Source organism: Suncus etruscus, chromosome 10 (genome assembly GCF_024139225.1).
Source record: "Suncus etruscus isolate mSunEtr1 chromosome 10, mSunEtr1.pri.cur, whole genome shotgun sequence".
Taxonomy (NCBI): Eukaryota; Metazoa; Chordata; class Mammalia; order Eulipotyphla; family Soricidae; genus Suncus; species Suncus etruscus.
In genome coordinates, this window is record NC_064857.1 from 54,488,783 (window position 1) to 54,507,778 (window position 18,996).

Consider the following 18,996-nt stretch of genomic DNA (forward strand, 5'->3'; position numbering starts at 1 on the left):
TGCTCTCCCTGCTCTTTCTTTTTTTTTTTAATCCTATATATCTCCCTCCTGCCCCCATGTGGCTGCCTCCTATGCCCTCTCTTCTCTTTCTTCTCTTTTGGACCTAACAGGGTTGCCAAGCACATTTACCATGATATGGACCATCGTTAGGATCCATTTTGAAAATGATGGGTGAGCTGTACCCCCACCCTCTCTCCATCCCCACTTGGTGCCATCACATGGGATTAACCCCGTCTGGGTGGGATGAGGTGAACTGGGAGACCAGGGATGGGGCCCATGATCTCCAAAGGTTTCGAACCATCTCTCTCCCTGAACCCCATATTCTGTCCAGATGCTGGGACACCATCAGCTCTTCATTGTGGTGGATCATAAAGGGCCCCATCATTGCCTCCATCTTGGTAAGGCCTCCTCCTGCCATTTGAAGATGGGAACACTCAGGCCCAGATTGAGGAATTGCCTTTCTTTAGGCCACACAGGATATCAGGGTCCCTGTCAGAACCAAATTCTACACTTCCCAAGCCCTACAGCATTCTCCTAGATCAGGAAGCATGGCCAGGTGGTGAAGGCAGTTCCCTACTCATGGCCCAAATGAAGGATAGTTAGGGGAGAGGGATGGACCAAGGGTCATGGGGCATCAGCCCAGGGTGCCGAAATCCCTCCCACTCTGACCACTTTGACCACCCACTAGGTGAACTTCATCCTCTTTATCTGCATCATCCGAATCCTAGTTCAGAAACTGCGGCCCCCAGATGTTGGAAAGAGCAACAGCAGCCCATATTCGTGAGTAGGCACTCTGTGTTCTCCCCCTAGTTTTTAAGCCATTGCATATTCCCATTGAACTGCCAGAGTCATGCAAAAGTAGCAGCCAGAGGATGGCACAGTGGACAGGTGCTTGCCTCACAGGCAGCTAATCCAGATTCAATCCTTGGACCCATATTGTCCCCCAAACACCTCTAGGAGTGATTTCTGAGTACAGAAGCAGAAGTAACTCCTGAGCACTACCAGGTATGGCTCAAAAAACAACAACAAAAGTAACCTAGTTCTCCACCCCAGTGCCCTGGATCATCACATGGGTGTCACCTGCCCTTGCCTCACTCTTATTCTGGAGGTCCCCCAGCAGGTCCACTCTTCCTCCTTCTGGGCCATGCCCAGAAGTTTATCAGACCCAGGCAGGAGTTTTCTGCCAAGTCAGAGAGCTTGTAAAGAGAGTAGTCACCTTTGTCTTGTTTGCATATTCCCGGCATAGACGTGGGGAACAAGTACATGGGAGATATGTGCCGCAGTAAAAGCTCTCAGCCTGCTGAGATAGTCAGAATGCAGCCAGGGTATGGCCTGCAGTAATATAATATCTGTAGCTAACAAGTTGGGCATGTCTAAAGGGACTCCAAGCACCACCTTATTTCATCCACACAATCTTCTATATACTGACGTAAGTTATAGATGAGGGCACTGACATACATTCCCTCCCTCCTCAAGGTCTGGCAGCCCATCACATGGCAGGCAAGACACATTGTCCACAGGCCAGTGATCATACCTCTTGCAGGAAAAGGTGGGCAGTTGTGCCCAGTGCTTGGAAAGACAAGCAGGGGAGAGACAGGTAGGCTTTTGTGAGAACCACAATCCTGGAGGCCAGAATAAAAGAGACCAAAAACGGACTGGAGCATTATTACAGTGGCTAGGGCATTTGCTTTGCATGTAGCTAACCAGGATTATTCAATCCCCTGAGCCCACTAGTAGTGATTCCTGAGTGCAAAGTGATGAGTAACCTCTGAGCATCACTGAGTGTGGCTAAAAAACAAGGAAAGTGAGAGAGAGAGAGTGAGAGAGAAAGAGAGAGAAAGAAAGGAAGAGAGAGAGAGAGAGAATACAGTGACTGTGAAGGGGAGGGTCTGCTTGTCCACCCATGGGCACCAGAGACTGATTATCAGTGCTGTTAAGACAGGACAAACCTGAGCTGTTCCCCCAAGAGCCTTGCAATGCTGAGATTCTAGAATTTTCTTCTTAGCTTGGGTCTTCTTTGGGGAGTCTGTGCTGTGGTTTTTAGATTTCTGGCTTGAAAGTCACGAGTGGCTGGATTTAGGATTCTATTCTGGATCCTGCGATGCTCTCTGGTGAGACTAAGCCTCACGTTCCTGTGGTAGCAGCTCTCTCACCCACTGGCTGTGTGGGTAGATCTTCTTTTTCCTGTCAAAGGCAGGGAGGCCCAGTCGGGGGACTGCACAGCAAGCCTGTACACCTTCTCCCTGCCCTTAAGACCTTATTTGCCACCACTCCAAAGGGCCACTCAAACGAGCCAAAGTGGAGGCAAAGAGAGCTGGTCATCAGCTAAGTCCATGTGGGTGAATGGGAAACTGAACAGCTGGCAGCAGGCAGAGGGACTGGGAAATGGAGCTCCCCAAGGAAAGACTGTCAGTTCTCACTCTCCAACTCCCCACAAACCTTCAATTTAAAGGAAACTGCCATCTGTTCGCTCAGGCATGCAGGATGGGTTGGCAGCCAGAGGGGTGGGCTGTGCTCAACATTGGATCCAGGCCTGGTAATCAGGACCTGAAAGAAGTGGACTGGGCAAAACCAACTTCCTGCATCTGGTTAGATGAAGGATCTCAGATCCAGGGCTGGACTTCCCTGGAATGAAGACCTCCACATCTATGGAGACACAAGTTCAGAAAACCCTTCCCATTCCCAGCCAGGAAATCCTGTTCATATGGGCTGGGCCTGCTCTGTGGCCAAGTGACAGGAGAGACCAGCATTAGGATGAACCTTGTCTGGGTAAGAGAGGAGTCATTTATAGTAATGGGAGCTACTTGCTCTTACCACGCTTGATAAAGAGGAGCTAGTAGTCAGAGCACGCTGGGAGTGTGGATGGATATGAGAAGCAGAGGAAGAGGAATGCAACTCGAGACAGGTGGCACCTCCTAGGAAAGAGAACATGGCAGAGAAGCCCAAGACAAATGGCTGTTCTCATAAGGCATCATCCTCCCAGGTGGCCCTGGGCAGGTGAGGTCAGAGCCCAGTTAAAGAGACTTCCCTTCTAGACCTCGACCTCCTTATTGGAGACTGTTCTCTGGCAGATGATCACACTTAATGGCATGCAGCATACTCCGTGTCCACAGCACAACTCATGTCTGTGTGAAGCAGATTAGAGGATCTGAGACCAGAAGAGGGAAACTAGTATCTTCTCTCACTCAAGAATATCTCCCCAACACCATCTGACTGCAGTAAGAAGAGAATACATGGGGAAAACTGGGTATAGATGCAAGTACAAGGGAATTTAGCAGCCTGATCAACTTTCATCAAGAAGGCAACTTGTGCCAGGTCAGAGGCCCCACAAGAAGAGAGTGCTGCATGGCCGTGCATATTTTTCTAGTCGGTGAGCCCCAGTACATTATAAGATGACACCATCTGAGTGTCATCACATAAAAAATATTCACTGAAGTGCAAAGGTCACAATGGGAAAGCAACAAAGAGCCCCACCACACATAATAAATGAAGTTCCAACTAGTATCAGTCACCTATATAGCCTCTCTGATAAGGACTTTAGAGAAGAAATGCTGAGGATGTTCAAAGAACTCAAAGAAACCATGGAATGGATAGTCAATAAAATTCAAGAGGATATGTGAGTGGAATTGAGGAAACCAAACAAAAATGACAGAAATGAAAAACTTGGTAGGCGAAATAAAAAACTCACTGGAAAGCCTCACCAGTAGAGTAATAGCTTCTAGGATAGAATCAGTGAGCTGGAAAATGAGTGGCACAATACTTCCATATAACAGAAGAAATTCAAATAAGAGCCTTAAAATAAATGAACAGACGATGGAAAAATACTTAAAATATGTGAACAGACAACAATGGAGCTCTGGGATAAATTCAACAGAAACAACAATGTCAGGGTCCCAGAACACCAGGAAGAAAACCCCCATGAAGAATCAACAAAGACATCATTGCTGAGAAGTTCCCAGAGTGAAGAGTGCATCCACCCTCATCCTAGAAGCTCAAAGAGTGCCAGCTAAAAGAGTCCCAAACAAGAACATCCCAAGGAACATCCTAGCCACAATGATGAAAAAAAACAGATAGGTATAATATACTGAAGGCAGCAAGAACAAAGAAGGAAATAACATACAAGAAAGCATACTTAAGATTTTTTTCTTTTTTGGGGGGGTGGGGTCACACCCAAAAGCACTCAGAGGTTACTCCTGGCTCTACACTCAGAAATCGCTCCTGGCAGCCTCAGGGGACCATATGGGATGCCGGGATTCCAACCATGGTCCTTCTGCATGAAAGGCAAACGCCTTACCTCCATATTATCTCTCTGGCCCCAGCATACTTAAGATTTACAGCAAAATTATCACAAGCAATCCTCCAAGCCCAAAGGCAGTGATGTGACATAGTAAAAAAACAAACAAACAAATGAAATGAATGCCACACCAACAATAATTTATGCAGTCAGACTTTCATTCAGGTTTGAAAGAAGGATACACAGCTTTGTAGATAAATAGCTCAGGAACTTGGCAAACTCAAAACTTAAAAGAACTGAAGGGGCTACTTTAAGGCAAGACAAACCCCACAAATACACAAAAAGATAACAGTCCCATGACAATAATCTCTCTCAATGTCAATGGACTAAATGCACCAATCAAGAGACACAGAGTGGCAAAATGGTTTAGAAAATTGAATCCAACATCTTTCTGCCTACAAGAAAAACATTTGAATAGTAAGAGCAAACACAGGCTCAAAAGTCAAAGGTTGTAAGATGGGGCCAGAGCCGTGGTGCAGCAGAAGGGCATTTGCCTTGCATGCTGCTGACCTGAGATGGACCATGGTTCGATCCCCCAGTGTCCCATATGGTCCCCCAAGCCAGGAGCGATTTCTGAGTGCGTAGCCAGGAGTAACCCCTGAGCATCACCGAGTGTGGCCCTAAAACCAAAGGGGAAAAAAAGGTCATAAGATAATTCTTCAAGCAAGCAACACCCTTAAAAAGGATGGAATTTTGCCATACTATCAGACAACATAGACTTCAGGCTTTAAAATGTTACAAGAGACAGAGAAGGCAATTATTTAATAATAATCAATGGTTGTACATCAGGAAGAAATTTCACCTAAACACATCACCCAATCTGGGGCCAACAAAATATTTGAAACAAGTGCTAATAGACCTGAAGAAAGACATCAATAACAACACAGTAGTAGTTTGAAGACATCGACACCACAGTCACCTCTTGATACTGGTTTTGAAAGAAGAAATGGAAGGAGGGGTTTAGTATATATATATGACAATTCATTCCCAAAGCTGAATACACATTCTTTTCCAATGCACACAGGACATTCTCCAAGAATGGACCACAAAGCAAACCTCTGTAAAATCAAGAGGATAGAGATTGCATCAACTATCTTTTCTGACCATGATGTACTGAAAATATAAGTGAATTACAAACAAAAATGGAGAAATGACATTAACACTTAGAAATTAAACACTTACTACTTAATAACAAGTGGGTCAGAGACAAAATCAGAGAAAATAAAAAGGTTCCTGGATACGAATGAGAATGGAGATACGACTTATCAGAATTTGTGGGACACAGAAAAAAAAACATTTAAGAGGAAATTTTACAGCATTGTAAGCATTCATCATGAAGGAAGAAAGGACCTACATATATTACTTCATGACACATCTTAAGAAATTGGAAAATGGGTCTGGAGCAATAGAACAGTGGTAGGGTGTTTGCCTTACACGTGGCTAACTCAGGATGGACATGGGTTCAATCCCCAGAACCCCATATGGTCCTGAGCCATATGGTCCTGAGCTCCTGAGCCAGGAGCGATTTCTGAGCATGTAGTCAGTAGTAACCCCTGAGCATCACTGGATGTGGTCCAAAAACAAAAGGAATAAAGGGGGACAGATGTGGCAAGTTTTTTGGGTTTTGGTTTATTTGTTGTTTTTGCATAGGCACAGTAATTGTTGGAGAAATTTGAAAAGATATTCCATTGGCCTAAGAGATACAGGGATTCTCTACCCTTCAAGCATACTGTCATAAAAACAACTACAGGCTCTGGGCATGTTAGTTGTCAATCCCCAAGGTCTCTCTTTATGGTCCCAGGAAAAGTTCTGTTCAGTCACAGTTGTCAAAGTCAGTCTTCTGTAATTAGAGATCTTGGTGTTTGCAGATCCCAGGACGAAGCATAGGAAAAAGTCTTTCTTTATGGTCCCAGGAAAAGTTCTGCTCAGTCACGGTTGGCAAAGTCAGTCTTCTGTAATCAGACATTTTGAGTTTTGCACAGATCTTAAGACAGAACATCTTCTGATTTCATCTCATCATTAGGTGATGAGGTAGGGCAACCTGCCCTTACTTAGATCAAGTGGTTGCTATTTCCTCATTATGGTATTATATGAACCTACCCTGGAGCAATTTGATGCCAGAGTGGTATTAAGGCCTGGGGAGGTGGGGTGCTTGATTCCTGGTCCTGGTGCAGGGAACTGTGCCAGTTCTAAGTTGGGATCCGGGGATCGAGGTTGGACAGTCAATGTCCTATCAATTGAGCTTCTAAGTCAAGTTCCCATCACAAATGTTCAAGGGTGGAAGGTGCCCCTGCATTATAAAATTTATGAGGTTTTATCCCTATTAGATAAGAACTTCTTTTTATACATAAGAATTTCCCATTTTAATGTGCCTATGAAAAAAACGATTATATTATTATATTATATCATATATCATATTATATTATTGGTGCATTTGAGGGTAAAAATAACAAGCTATATAGCTCTGTGCCCTAGTTTTGACCTGAGCTCTTATCCCAAGCAAGACTTTTCTACTAAAATTTTCTACTAAGCAGAACCAAATCAAGCAAAAAAAAAGGGGGGGGGGTTTGGAGGAATCTACCTCTACATATGGAAATAAACACTGAGTTATAACTATTTGGGGGCCAGAGAAGTGGTGCAGCAAGTAGGGTGTTTGCCTTGCACATGGCTGACCCAGGACGAACCTTGGATCGATCCCCAGCATCCCATATGGTCCCCCAGCCAGGGGTGATTTCTGAGCGCATAGTCAGGAGTAACCTCTGAGCATCACTGGATGTTGCTCAAAAAAAAAAAAAAAACATAAAAAAGAGTTATAACTATTTTTATATTTTTTATTTTATTTTAATGAAACAATTGTAATCCACAGAGTCCTTCATAGTTTAATTTCAGATATACAATGAGTCCACCAGTGTCAACCTCCTTCCACCAATGGACCCAGTGTGCATCCTATTCCACCATCCTTTGTCCCATGGCATGCCAGTGTAACAGGCCCCTTTGAGTTTAAATTGTTAAAGTTTAGGTCCCTTGATTCTTTTATCATTCACTTTGGCTTGGATATTTAGTTCTATCCTTATTTATTTCCCCACCAATATGTCTGAAACCACTTGGTCCCTGGCCCCCAGCTTTCTTTTTTATTCTTTTCTTCTTAGTTTTATTGAAAAATACAGGAATATGTTGTAAAATAAAGTAATATGTAACCCAAACTTTTATGAAAAAGGTGGGAGCCCCGATATTAAGTTATAACTATTAAGGAAATGTATCTACAGAAACATACAAAGAAAATATAAATATCCCTATTAAATATTTTGAGACAGTCTGGGGGGTTGAAGGATCCAGGGAACATTTTCATGCCACAATGTGGTCTTGTGGAGTATGAGAAATGGTTTGCAGGAGTCAGGGATCAGGTAGTATCCTTCGAGCTGGGGGAATTCCTCTGAGGCTGAATCTGATAGCAAACAACAGTCCAGATGAGAGGAGGTGGGAGAAAAAGGGCCACATAGAATGAGTCAGCAGGAGCAGTAACTGCAGCTTCTTGCCAGGGCAAAAGATGGGGGCTGAGAAGGTGTCCTTTAGCTTTGGGAGCTGGGTGGCAGCTTGCTGGGGTAGGGGTAGGGTTCCGGATCCTAAGGAGTTAAGAACTAAGAGTAAAGAGGGTTAAATAGGGAGAGATTACAGATCATCAGGTTTGAGGGGGGTGAAAGACTATAGATTGCATGATTGTAGTTGGGTTTCAGTCATAAATAGAACAGCCCCTTCACCAGTGCAACATTCCCACCACCAATGTGCCCCATCTCTCTCCTTCTCCACTCCCGCCTGTTTTCGAGACAGGCATTCTACTTCTCTCACGCATTAACATTGTCATGATAGTTGTTAGTGTAGTTATTTCTCTAACTGGACTCACCATTCTTTGTGGTGAGCTTCATATCATAAGCCAGTTCTTCTGGCCTTCATCGCTATTGTCTCTGGGCATTATCACAATGTATTTTATTTTTCTTAAAATCCATAAATGAGTGAGACTATTCTGTTTCTATCTCTCTCCCTCTGACTTATTTCACTCAGCATAATAATTTCCATGTGCATCCATGTATAGGAAAATTTTATGACTTCATCTCTTCTGCCAGCTGCATAATATTTCATTATATATATGAACTACAGTTTCTTTAGCCATTCATCTGTTGAAGAGCATCTTGGTTGTTTCTAGAGTCTGGCTATTGTAAATAGCGCTGCAATGAATATAGGTGTGAGGAATATATTTTTGTATTGTGCTCTTTTGTTCCTAGGGTACATCCCTAGGAGTGGTACACTTGGATAATAGAAGATTTCAATTTCCAGTTTTTTGAGGAATCTCCATATTGTTTTCCATATAGGCATTCCCACCAGCAGTGAATGAGAGTTCCTTTCTCCCCACATCCCTGCCAGCCTGATTGTTCTTGTACTTTATTTTATTCTTGTACTTTGTGATGTGTGCCAGTCTCTGGTGTAAGATGGTAGGTACCTCATTGTTGTTTTGATTTGCATCTCCCTGATGATTAGTGATGTAGAGCATTTTTTTCATATGCCTTTTGGCCATTTGGATTTCTTTTTTTGTTTTTTTTTTTTGTTTTTTGTTTTTTGTCTTTAAACTGGAATTTATTGGTATACAAAATTCTGTTTCATAGATAAAGTGGCACATCTTTGCAGCTTCTATTGCACCAAGTATTGAAGATTAAAAACACACACACAAAAGAAACATTTGGTTTTGAAAACACTGCAAATAGCCAAGTAAAGTACTTTGGTAAATAAAAAATAAAATGGTTCATCTCAACACAATCTGAGGAAATTAACAACATAAAGAGGGAATGAAAACTATAGATATGAGACAATGGTCACATCTCTCCCTGTCAAGCTCCATAGGTAAGGCAAGACTTGCTAAGTCTATGAATCATGACCCCATGGAGGTCTTAAATATCTCCAGACTGAAGCTAGAACAAGTACAGTGCAATTAGGAAAAAAGAGAGGAACCGTTCTTGAACCTGGGAAGGCCCCTGATATGCTCCCAGGACATTCTGGCCCTTCTTCGTAAAGGAGACTTGTGCATCAGCACATCTATATTAGCAAGAGGAACACGGAAGGCTTGAAGTCAGACTCAGGCTGGGTTGTAGACCATTTGGATTTCTTTGAGAAATTATCTGCTCATTTCTTCTCCCCATTTGTTGATGGGGTTAGATTTTTTTTTCTTGTTCAGTTCTTTTAGTACCTTGTATATCTTAGATGTTAGCCCCTTATCTGATGGGTATTGAATGAATAGTTTCTCCCATTCTGTGGGTAGCTTTTGTATCCTAGGTACTATTTTCTTTGAGGTACAGAAGCTTCTCAGCTTAATGTAGTCCCAGCTGTTTATTTCCACTTTCACTTGTTTGGAAAGTGCTGTTTCCTCCTTGAAGATGCCTTTAGTCTCAATGTCATGGAGTGCTTTACCTATGTGTTGTTCTATATACCTTATGGTTTTGGGTCTGTTATCAAGGTCCTTAATCCATTTAAATTTGACCTTTGTGCATGGTGTTAGATGGAGGTCTGAGTTTGCTTTTTTGCAAGTAGCTGACCAGTTGTCCCAACAGCACTTGTCGAGAGGCTTTCCTTGCTCCATTTTGCATTTCTTGCTCCTTTATCAAAGATTAATTGATTGTATGTCTGGGGAAGATTCTCTGAATACTCATTTATTCCACTGATCTGTGAGTCTGTCTTTATTCCAATACTATGCTGTTTTAAAACTATTGCTTTGTAATACAATTTAAAATTGGGGAAAGCGATGCCTCCCATATTCCTTTTCCCAAGAAATTTTTTAGCTATTTATCAGTGTTTATTGTTCCAAATAAATTCAAGGGTGTGTTATCCACTTTTTTGAAGAATGTCATGGGTATCCATAGAGGAATTACAATAAGTCTTTAAAATGCTGTGGGAGTATTGCCATTTTAAAGATGTTAATCCTCCCAATTCATCAAGAAGATATGTGTCTCCATTTACTTGTGTCCTCTTTTATTTCTTGAAGCAGGGTTTTGTAGTTTTCTTTGTATATAAGTCCTTCACCTCTTTAGTTAAGTTGACTCTAAAGTATTTGAATTTCTGTGGTCCTAATGTGAATGGGATTGCTTATTTAATATTAATTTCTTCTTTAATATTATTGGTGTATAAGAAGGCAATTTATTTTTGCATGTTAATTTTGTAGCCCGCCACTTTGCTATATGAATCTATTGTTTCTAGAAGTTTTTGGTAGAGTCTTTATTTAGTATTTTCTAAATATAGTATCATGTCGTCTGCAAACAGTGAGAGCTTAACTTCTTCCTTTTCTATTTGGATGCCCTTGATATCTTTTTTTCTTGCCTAATCTCTATAGCAAGAATTTCCAGCACTATGTTGAATAGGAGTGGTAAGAGAGGCAGCCTTGTCTTGCAGATTTTAGAGGAAAGGCTTTTAGTTGATCTCCATTGAGAACAATATTTGCCATTGGCTTCTGGTAGATGGTCTTGACTATACTGAGAAAAGTTCCTTCCATTCTCATCTTGATGAGAGTTTGTATCAAGAATGGATGTTGGCTCTCACTGTTTGCAGATGACATGATACTCTACTTAGAAAACCCTAAAGACTCTATCAAAAAGCTTCTAGAAACAATAGACTCATATAGCAAGGTGGCAGGCTACAAAATTAACACACAAAAATCAATGGCCTTTCTATATACCAATAGTAATAAGGATGAAATGGACATTAAGAAAACAACCCCATTCACAATAGTACCACACAAACTCAAATATCTTGGAATCAACTTGACTAAATATGTGAAGGACCTATACAAAGAAAACTATAAAACTCTGCTCCAAGAAATAAGAGAGGACACACGGAAATGGAAACACATACCCTGCTCATGGATTGGCAGGATTAACATCATCAAAATGTCAATACTCCCCAAGGCATTATACAGATTTAATGCCATCCCTCTAAAGATACCCATGACATTCTTCAAAGAAGTGGATCAGACACTTTTGAAATTCATTTGGAACAATAAACACCCTCGAATAGCTAAAGCAATCATTGGGAAAAAGAATATGGGAGGAATTACTTTTCCCAACTTTAAACTGTACTACAAAGCAACAATTATCAAAACAGCATGGTATTGGAATAAGGATAGGTCCTCAGATCAGTGGAATAGGCTTGAATACTCAGAAAATGTTCCCCAGAGATACAACCATCTAATTTTTGATAAAGGAGCAGGAAATCCTAAATGGAGCAGGGAAAGCCTCTTCAACAAGTGGTGTTGGCACAATTGGATAGCCACTTGCAAAAAATTAAACTTAGACCCCCAGCTAACATCATGTACAAAGGTAAAATCCAAATGGATTAAAGACCTCGATATCAGCCCCAAAACCATAAGATATATAGAACAGCACATAGGCAAAACACTACAGGACATTACAGGCATCTTCAAGGAGGAAACTGCACTCTCCAAGCAAGTGAAAGCAGAGATTAACAGATGGGAATATATTAAGCTGAGAAGCTTCTGCACCTCAAAGGAAATAGTGCCCAGGATACAAGAGCCACCCACTGAGTGGGAGAAACTATTCACCCAATACCCATCAGATAAGGGGCTAATCTCCAAAATATACAAGGCACTGACAGAACTTTACAAGAAAAAAACATCTAACCCCATCAAAAAATGGGGAGAAGAAATGAACAGACACTTTGACAAAGAAGAAATACGCATGGCCAAAAGACACATGAAAAAATGCTCCACATCACTAATCATCAGAGAGATGCAAATCAAAACAACGATGAGATACCACCTCACACCCCAGAGAATGGCACACATCACAAAGAATGAGAATAAACAGTGTTGGCGGGGATGTGGAGAGAAAGGAACTCTTATCCACTGCTGGTGTGAATGCTGTCTAGTTCAACCTTTATGGAAAGCGATATGGAGATTCCTCCAAAAACTGGAAATCGAGCTCCCATACGATCCAGCTATACCACTCCTAGGAATATACCCTAGGAACACAAAAATACAATACAAAAACCCCTTCCTTACACCTATATTCATTGCAGCTCTATTTACCATAGCAAGACTCTGGAAACAACCAAGATGCCCTTCAACAGACGAATGGCTAAAGAAACTGTGGTACATATACACAATGGAATATTATGCAGCTGCCAGGAGAGATGAAGTCATGAAATTTTCCTATACATGGATGTACATGGAATCTATTATGCTGAGTGAAATAAGTCAGAGAGAGAGAGAAAAACGCAGAATGGTCTCACTCATCTATGGGTTTTAAGAAAAATGAAAGACACCCTTGTAATAATAATTTTCAGACACAAAAGAGAAAAGAGCTGGAAGTTCCAGCTCACCTCAGGAAGCTCACCACAAAGAGTGATGAGTTTAGTTAGAGAAATAACTACATTTTGAACTGTCCTAATATTGAGAATGTATGAGGGAAATGTAGAGCCTGTTTAGGGTACAGGCGGGGGTTGGGGGGGGAGGAGGGAGATTTGGGACTTGGGTGATGGGAATGTTGCACTGGTGATGGGCGGTGTTCCTTTTATGACTGAAACCCAAACACAATCATGTATGTAATCAAGGTTTTTAAATAAAAAAAAATTAAAAAAAATAAAAGAAATTTTAAAAGAAAAAAAAAAAAAGAATGGATGTTGGACCTTATCAAATGCTTTCTCTGCATTTATTGTTATGATATGTTTTTTCTTTTTCTTTTTTTTTTTTTTTTAAATATGGAACGCTTCACGAATTTGCGTGTCATCCTTGCGCAGGGGCCATGCTAATCTTCTCTGTATCGTTCCAATTTTAGTATATGTGCTGCCGAAGCGAGCACTTATTTTTCTTTTTGTTGATATGGTGTATTATATTGATTGACTTATGTATGTTAAACCATCCTTGCATTCCTGGGATGAAACCTACTTGGTCGTGGTGAATGACATTTCTTGATGAGGCAATGGATCCTATTTGCCAGGGTTTTGTTGTGTATCTTTGAGTCTGTGTTCATCAGGGATATTGGTCTGTAGTTTTCTTTTTTTGCAGTATCTATATCTGCATCTATATCTATATCTGAGAGAGAGAGTGAGAGAGAGAGAGAGAGAGAGAGAGAGAGAGAGAGAGAGAGAGAGAGAGAGAGAGAAGAGAATGTCTGCCCCAGAGGCAGGCAGGGGGCAAGGCAGGAGGGAAACTGGAGACATCAGTGGTAGAAAAATGGACACTACTCAGGGGGTGTACATTGTATGGCTGAAACTCAACCATGAACAACTTCATAACCACGGTGTATAAATAAAGTATTAAAATAAAATATCTCCCCATTAGCTGCCACAGAGCCTGAAATATCACTAGTGGGATTGTCTCAGGGACTTAGCAATGGTCCTTATATGCCACTCCCCCTGGTTAGAATAGAGGATGTCTTTCTTTTGCTTCCCTACAGACAGGAGGGCTGGGGTCAAGTCGTCAGGACCTATCTTCAGGAGTCAGAGCCCATCCTAAAGTTTGAGTCATAGTTCCACTTCTTTTTCTTTCCTTTTTTGTTTATTTTGAGGGATTTTACCTGGCAGTGTTTAGAACTTACACTTGCCTCTGTGCTCAGGAATCACTCCTGGTAGGGCTCAAAGGACTATATATGGTTGAACTAGGTCAACTGTGTGCACAGTCTTTTTTTTTTAAGCTTTATTGGTTTTTGGGACACACCCAGTGGTGTTCAAGGATTATTCCTGGCTCTGCACTCAGAAATCACTCCTGGCAGGCTGGGAGACCATATAGGATGCCGGGAATCAAACCAGGTCGACCACATGCAATGCAAATGCCCTACTGCTGTGCCATTTCTCTGGCCCCTGTGTGCACAGTCTTAACCCCCACACTGTCTCTCCAGCCTACATGGTCCCACTTTCTATATACCCACTGACACCAGGCTGGGCTTTGTTGTAGCCACCTCTGTGGGCCCCACACCCATTGCCCACTCTCCTTTATCCCCAGGAGACTGGCCAAGTCTACACTTCTGCTCATTCCCCTGTTCGGAGTACACTACATTGTCTTTGCTTTCTTCCCTGACAACTTTAAGCCTGAGGTGAAAATGGTCTTTGAGCTCATCTTGGGATCCTTCCAGGTATGCACTGTCTTCAGAAGATGGAGTTCTCTGGGCCCCACAGAATTCCACTGCAGGACCTTGGCCCTTTGCCTCCAGCTTTCAGTTTTTCCATTATAGTAAATATGAATCAAACCATACCATGGGCATAGCCCTTTGCTTTGGGGAGGGGGGCAGGTCCCAGAGGCAGGTTAGGCTGGGGCTGGCTGCAGGCTAAGGGATGGCACCTAGTTCACCTCTCCTGTTATCACTTCCACAGGGTTCAGTGGTTGCTATCCTCTACTGCTTCCTCAATGGTGAGGTAAGTCTCCTCCACTCAAGTACCTGGGGTATAGGGAATAGAAACACGCCCTGCTTAAACCTGGTTGCTTTGGAAGTCGCCCTCAGTAGATTAGATTAGTGGCATCTCTGACCTTAAAATACTCACGGTGGGGGAGGGGGCCTTTTGGGGTCATATCTAGTGGTACTCAGGGTATACTCCTGGCTCAGTGTTCAGGGATCACTCCTGCTGGTACTCAGACCATACCAGGTGTCAGAGATGGAATCCAGGTTGAGCACATGCAAAGCAAGTACCCTACCCACTGTACTTTCTGGCTCAGCATAAAGCTGTTCACTTCCTGAGACTGGAACCATAGTACAACCAGGAAGGTTGCCTTGCAGGCAACCAGGTCCAGAGTCAAGCCAAGGCACCATTACATATGGTTTCCTGAGCCCTGCCAGGAATGACACCTGAGCATAGAGCCAGGAATAAGCCCTGAGTACCACCACCCAGCTCCATCAAAATCACTTCTGGGTTCATGCCAGATGTGTTGTCTTAGAACCTGCATTTTAAGAAAACTCTCAATAACTGTGCATCTTAACAAAAAAAATTTAACATTATTGTAACCATGTTACCTAACCTGTAATAAACGTTTGTGAAAGGGGATTCTGCCAGAGTCTCCAAAACATACTCCTAGTCTTTAAGCAAGGTAGCACCCAGGTCTTTGGGTAGGCTCCCAGAAGAGGATGTGATTGGATGAGACTCTTCACGCTAAAGCGAGAGCAACCCAATCAGCATCCAAGGAAGCTCTGTGGGGGTGGGTCTGACTGTTTTTTCTCCCAGGTGCAGGCAGAGCTGCGACGGAAGTGGCGGCGGTGGCACTTGCAAGGCGTCCTGGGATTGGGCCCCAGATCCCGGCACCCATCAGGCAGCAATGGAGCCACATGTAGTACGCAGGTGTCCATGCTGACCCGCGTCAGTCCCGATGCCCGGCGTTCCTCCAGCTTCCAGGCTGAAGTCTCTCTGGTCTGATCACCAGGTGTCAAGGGTGGCCCCATGCACCCACACCCAGGCACTCACCAACCCACCCATTCGGGGCGGCACTAAGTACAGAGGCCTTTTCTGGGCACAGCCTGCCCCAGCCCAGGGCTTGGAGGCTGCCTGGTCCCCAGGTCACAGTTGGAGGTGTCTGGAAAATACTGCCTTTGTGCCCTCCTACTGCAAAGGAAGGTGCAGACTTGGCGGAGCTGGTTCCAGATGGGTTGTGGTGCCGAGAACTCCTACTCCAGACCAGTTAACAAGCTGTCGTTTAGTTCCAAGAGCTGAAACACAGCCTTTGCATGCAGGAGGTCCAAATTCCATCCTGCGTTCTGCATGATTCCTCCCAAAGCACTGTGGAGAGAACTGGCCCCTCAAGCTCAGAGTAGCCCCTGAGCACCACTGGCTGTGACCCAAACACAAGATAAATCAGCGTTGGGCCCCCAAAGCCCACCTCTGCCCTAGAGAGCCAGAAATCTGTACAACCTGACTATGCCACTCCCCTTCTCTCCCATTCTTGGGGGACAAGGCACCCTCCCCCACACACAGCAGGGCATGCAGATGCAGAGTGTGGTCTGAGGGGGCGAGGGCTTGCCCCAAAAGCTCACCTGCTACCATCATGGCAGTGCCTACAATTCCACATTTACGGTGTCCATCCAGGAGACTCCCACTTCTAGGGGCCAGGCACTCTGCCTCCCAGATGTGGGACGCAGGTGTAAGTGGGCTTTTTTCCAGCCCTCAGTGAAGAGGAGTGGTTTTTCAATGGCTTCAGTATGGCTGGCACCTCGAGAGGACACTGCTCTGCCCCACCATTCCTATGAGCTTTGCAGTCCACTTACTACTATCTGTGAGAGGCAGGCCTGGATCTTTGCACCTGATTCCCCACATCAGACAGCAAAGTGAGAGATGCTATCTCTATGGCAGAGCTCAAACCTGTTAACAGGACACCACCTGGATGCAGAGAAACCATGTGAACCCCTCCCTATCTGGCTGATGGGGAAGAGAAAACATAGATTGAGAATGTTGCCCTTTTTTTTGTATTGTAGCCAATGGTCCCCTAAAATGTGGCTGAAGAATCCTCCAGCCCATGTGTCAGCTGGATGCCAACCTCCAGCCCATGTGTCAGCACAGCATCTGGTGTCTGCCCTCAACTTTGCACCCAGCCAGCCAGAACCTCCCTCAGAACAGCCTGCAGATTCACACCACAATAAAGGCTGGGTTGGACTGAGCTGGTGTCCCCGATGGTAGATCTTCCCAAGGAACCTGAAATGGAGACCAGTTTCCACTTTCTGGAACTGCATCGCCTCTTCAGGGAGGGAATCACCCTACATGTCAAGATGAAGTCTTTGCAGTCACCCATCAGGCTTAAGCTAGGAATATTGAGGGACATATTGTATTAAGAGTCAGGATAAAGTTATACCAGGGTAGATCTGGGGAGATAATATAGAACAGAAGGGCCTATGGTCCCTCAAGCCCCATCTAGAGCACCTGAGCATCTCTAAATGTGCCCCCCAAAAAAAGAAAATGAAAAAAATTAAAGTTTTCTTAAATATTTTTATTTTAAAAAATACCAAATCATTAGTTAATGCTCTTACTCTGAGCCCTGGCCCAAAGCAGATCCTTCTGGTTGCGAATCAGAACAAGACCGTTGGTAGTGTTATGCAAGTGCCCAGATGGGCTGTGGAATATCTTGGACCCGGTTCTTCCTTCACACAAGGGGTCCATGGAGTGGGACAGCCAATACTGGAACTGTAGCCTTCAGCCAAAAGGAGGTCTAGGATGGACTAATGAATGTCACCAAAACAAATGAGCAGAAACAATAGGACTAATAGAACATTTTAGTTCTAGTCAGACAAATATTTTGCCTGCAGCCAGAGATGTCTCCACTAGTCTTATGCAGAGGGGTTCCTCTGCCTGCAAGAGTAGGTGGGCATGGGCTCCTCTGTGGCCAGGCTCTAACTCCCATTCCCAAGTCACAGACAAACCCAATGCCTGCAGAGGCCCCAGAGCAGGATACAGAGGAGAGGGGAAACAGTTTTGGGTGGAAACATAGCATCCCCCAGAAGTTGGGGCCCAGTACCCTCAGAATTTGGGGTCTAGCACTCCCAAAAGGGCCAACACTAATTGGTTCATATCCCACACATCTTGGGCTTAAGTGCATGGAGAACCCAAGGTGCACCAGGGCTGGCCTCAGATATTCTAGACCTGCCCAAGAGAGTGGTTCAGTGCTCCCTACCTCTTCCCACCCCAGACTAACAGGGGTGAACTCCCCCAAAGAGAGGCTGGTGGGGAGCTGGCCTAGGAGAATTTTCAGGACTTTGCCATTTTCTCTGAGTCTGGCATTCCTCATACTTCAAGACTTGGTAGATGCAATGTGGGACAGTGTGTCTTTCCCTAAGCTGGGACAACCCTCTCTCCTCTCATCTTTCTTACTCCCTCCTTTCCTCTCTTCCCTTCTCCTTTGCCCTCTCCTCTTCTCAATCTGATTTCCCTCCTTCTGAGATCTTGCCACAACATAGTTCTCAGATCTAGATGACCCATTCCTTCAGTCCTGATTCTGTTTCCAGCTTTGCTTTCTTTTCTCTTATTTTTTTTTTTTTGGGGGGGACACCGCAGTGATACTCAGTGTTACTGGCAGAGCACTAGGGAATATATGGAGTGCTGAGGATCAAACACACTTTCATGTGTACAAGGCCAGCTCCCTATCTGCTGTACTATCTCCAGTTTTCTCAGAGGTCATGAACAGATCTCTGCCCCTCTCTGAACCTCAGTTTCCCTGCCTGCATAATCAGGGAAGAGTCTGGATGATGAAGTTTCTAGAAAAATCTTAGGTGGCTATTGAGGGGATGTCTTGAGCTCTCTGCAATGAGATAGGAAACAGCAGCTGGGAACAAGGTGCTCGGCACTAACTGGAGGACAAACAGAATGTGCGAAGATGAAGGTCAGAGAACAGACATGAGTTCAGGCAAGTCGCAGAGGGACAGGAGAAGGTGAGAGGGAACAGAAATGGAAGGAACTAATAGATCCTAGGAAAGGGTCAGAGACTCCTGGAGGCTACCTGAGGCCTATGAAGGCCTAGAAAGCTGGTGACCCATTCAGTCACCATCGTCACCTGCAATCCTGTAAGAGAGTCATGGCTTCTGGGTGAGGGAGATTTTCCAGATAGAGGAAAAGTGAAAGAACAGTGTAATAGTGAATGTTACACAGTGACCCAAGTCAGGGCACATAAAGGGAAGACAGATACGGGGCCTAATGCTGAGAGATGGCAGGTTGGGAAAAGCCAGTGGTTGGCATCTCAG

The 18,996-nt window shown here is 43.9% G+C and overlaps 1 protein-coding gene and 1 non-coding gene across 2 annotated transcripts in view; one reads left to right on the forward strand and one right to left on the reverse strand.

Moving 5' to 3' along the window:
• Positions 1 to 15,790, forward strand: part of VIPR1 (vasoactive intestinal peptide receptor 1) — a 31,523-nt gene extending 15,733 nt beyond the window's left edge. Inside the window, exons 7-12 of the mRNA XM_049781656.1 lie at positions 111 to 171; positions 332 to 398; positions 689 to 780; positions 14,292 to 14,421; positions 14,660 to 14,701; positions 15,503 to 15,790. Of these exons, the coding sequence (XP_049637613.1) occupies positions 111 to 171; positions 332 to 398; positions 689 to 780; positions 14,292 to 14,421; positions 14,660 to 14,701; positions 15,503 to 15,691 (581 nt within the window). The 3' untranslated portion in view covers positions 15,692 to 15,790. The remainder of the gene's footprint in view (positions 1 to 110; positions 172 to 331; positions 399 to 688; positions 781 to 14,291; positions 14,422 to 14,659; positions 14,702 to 15,502) is intronic.
• On the reverse strand, positions 13,043 to 13,149 carry LOC126021432 (U6 spliceosomal RNA). The gene has a single exon (XR_007499948.1). It is a non-coding gene; the product is annotated as a U6 spliceosomal RNA (small nuclear RNA).
• Positions 15,791 to 18,996: the final 3,206 nt, after the last annotated feature.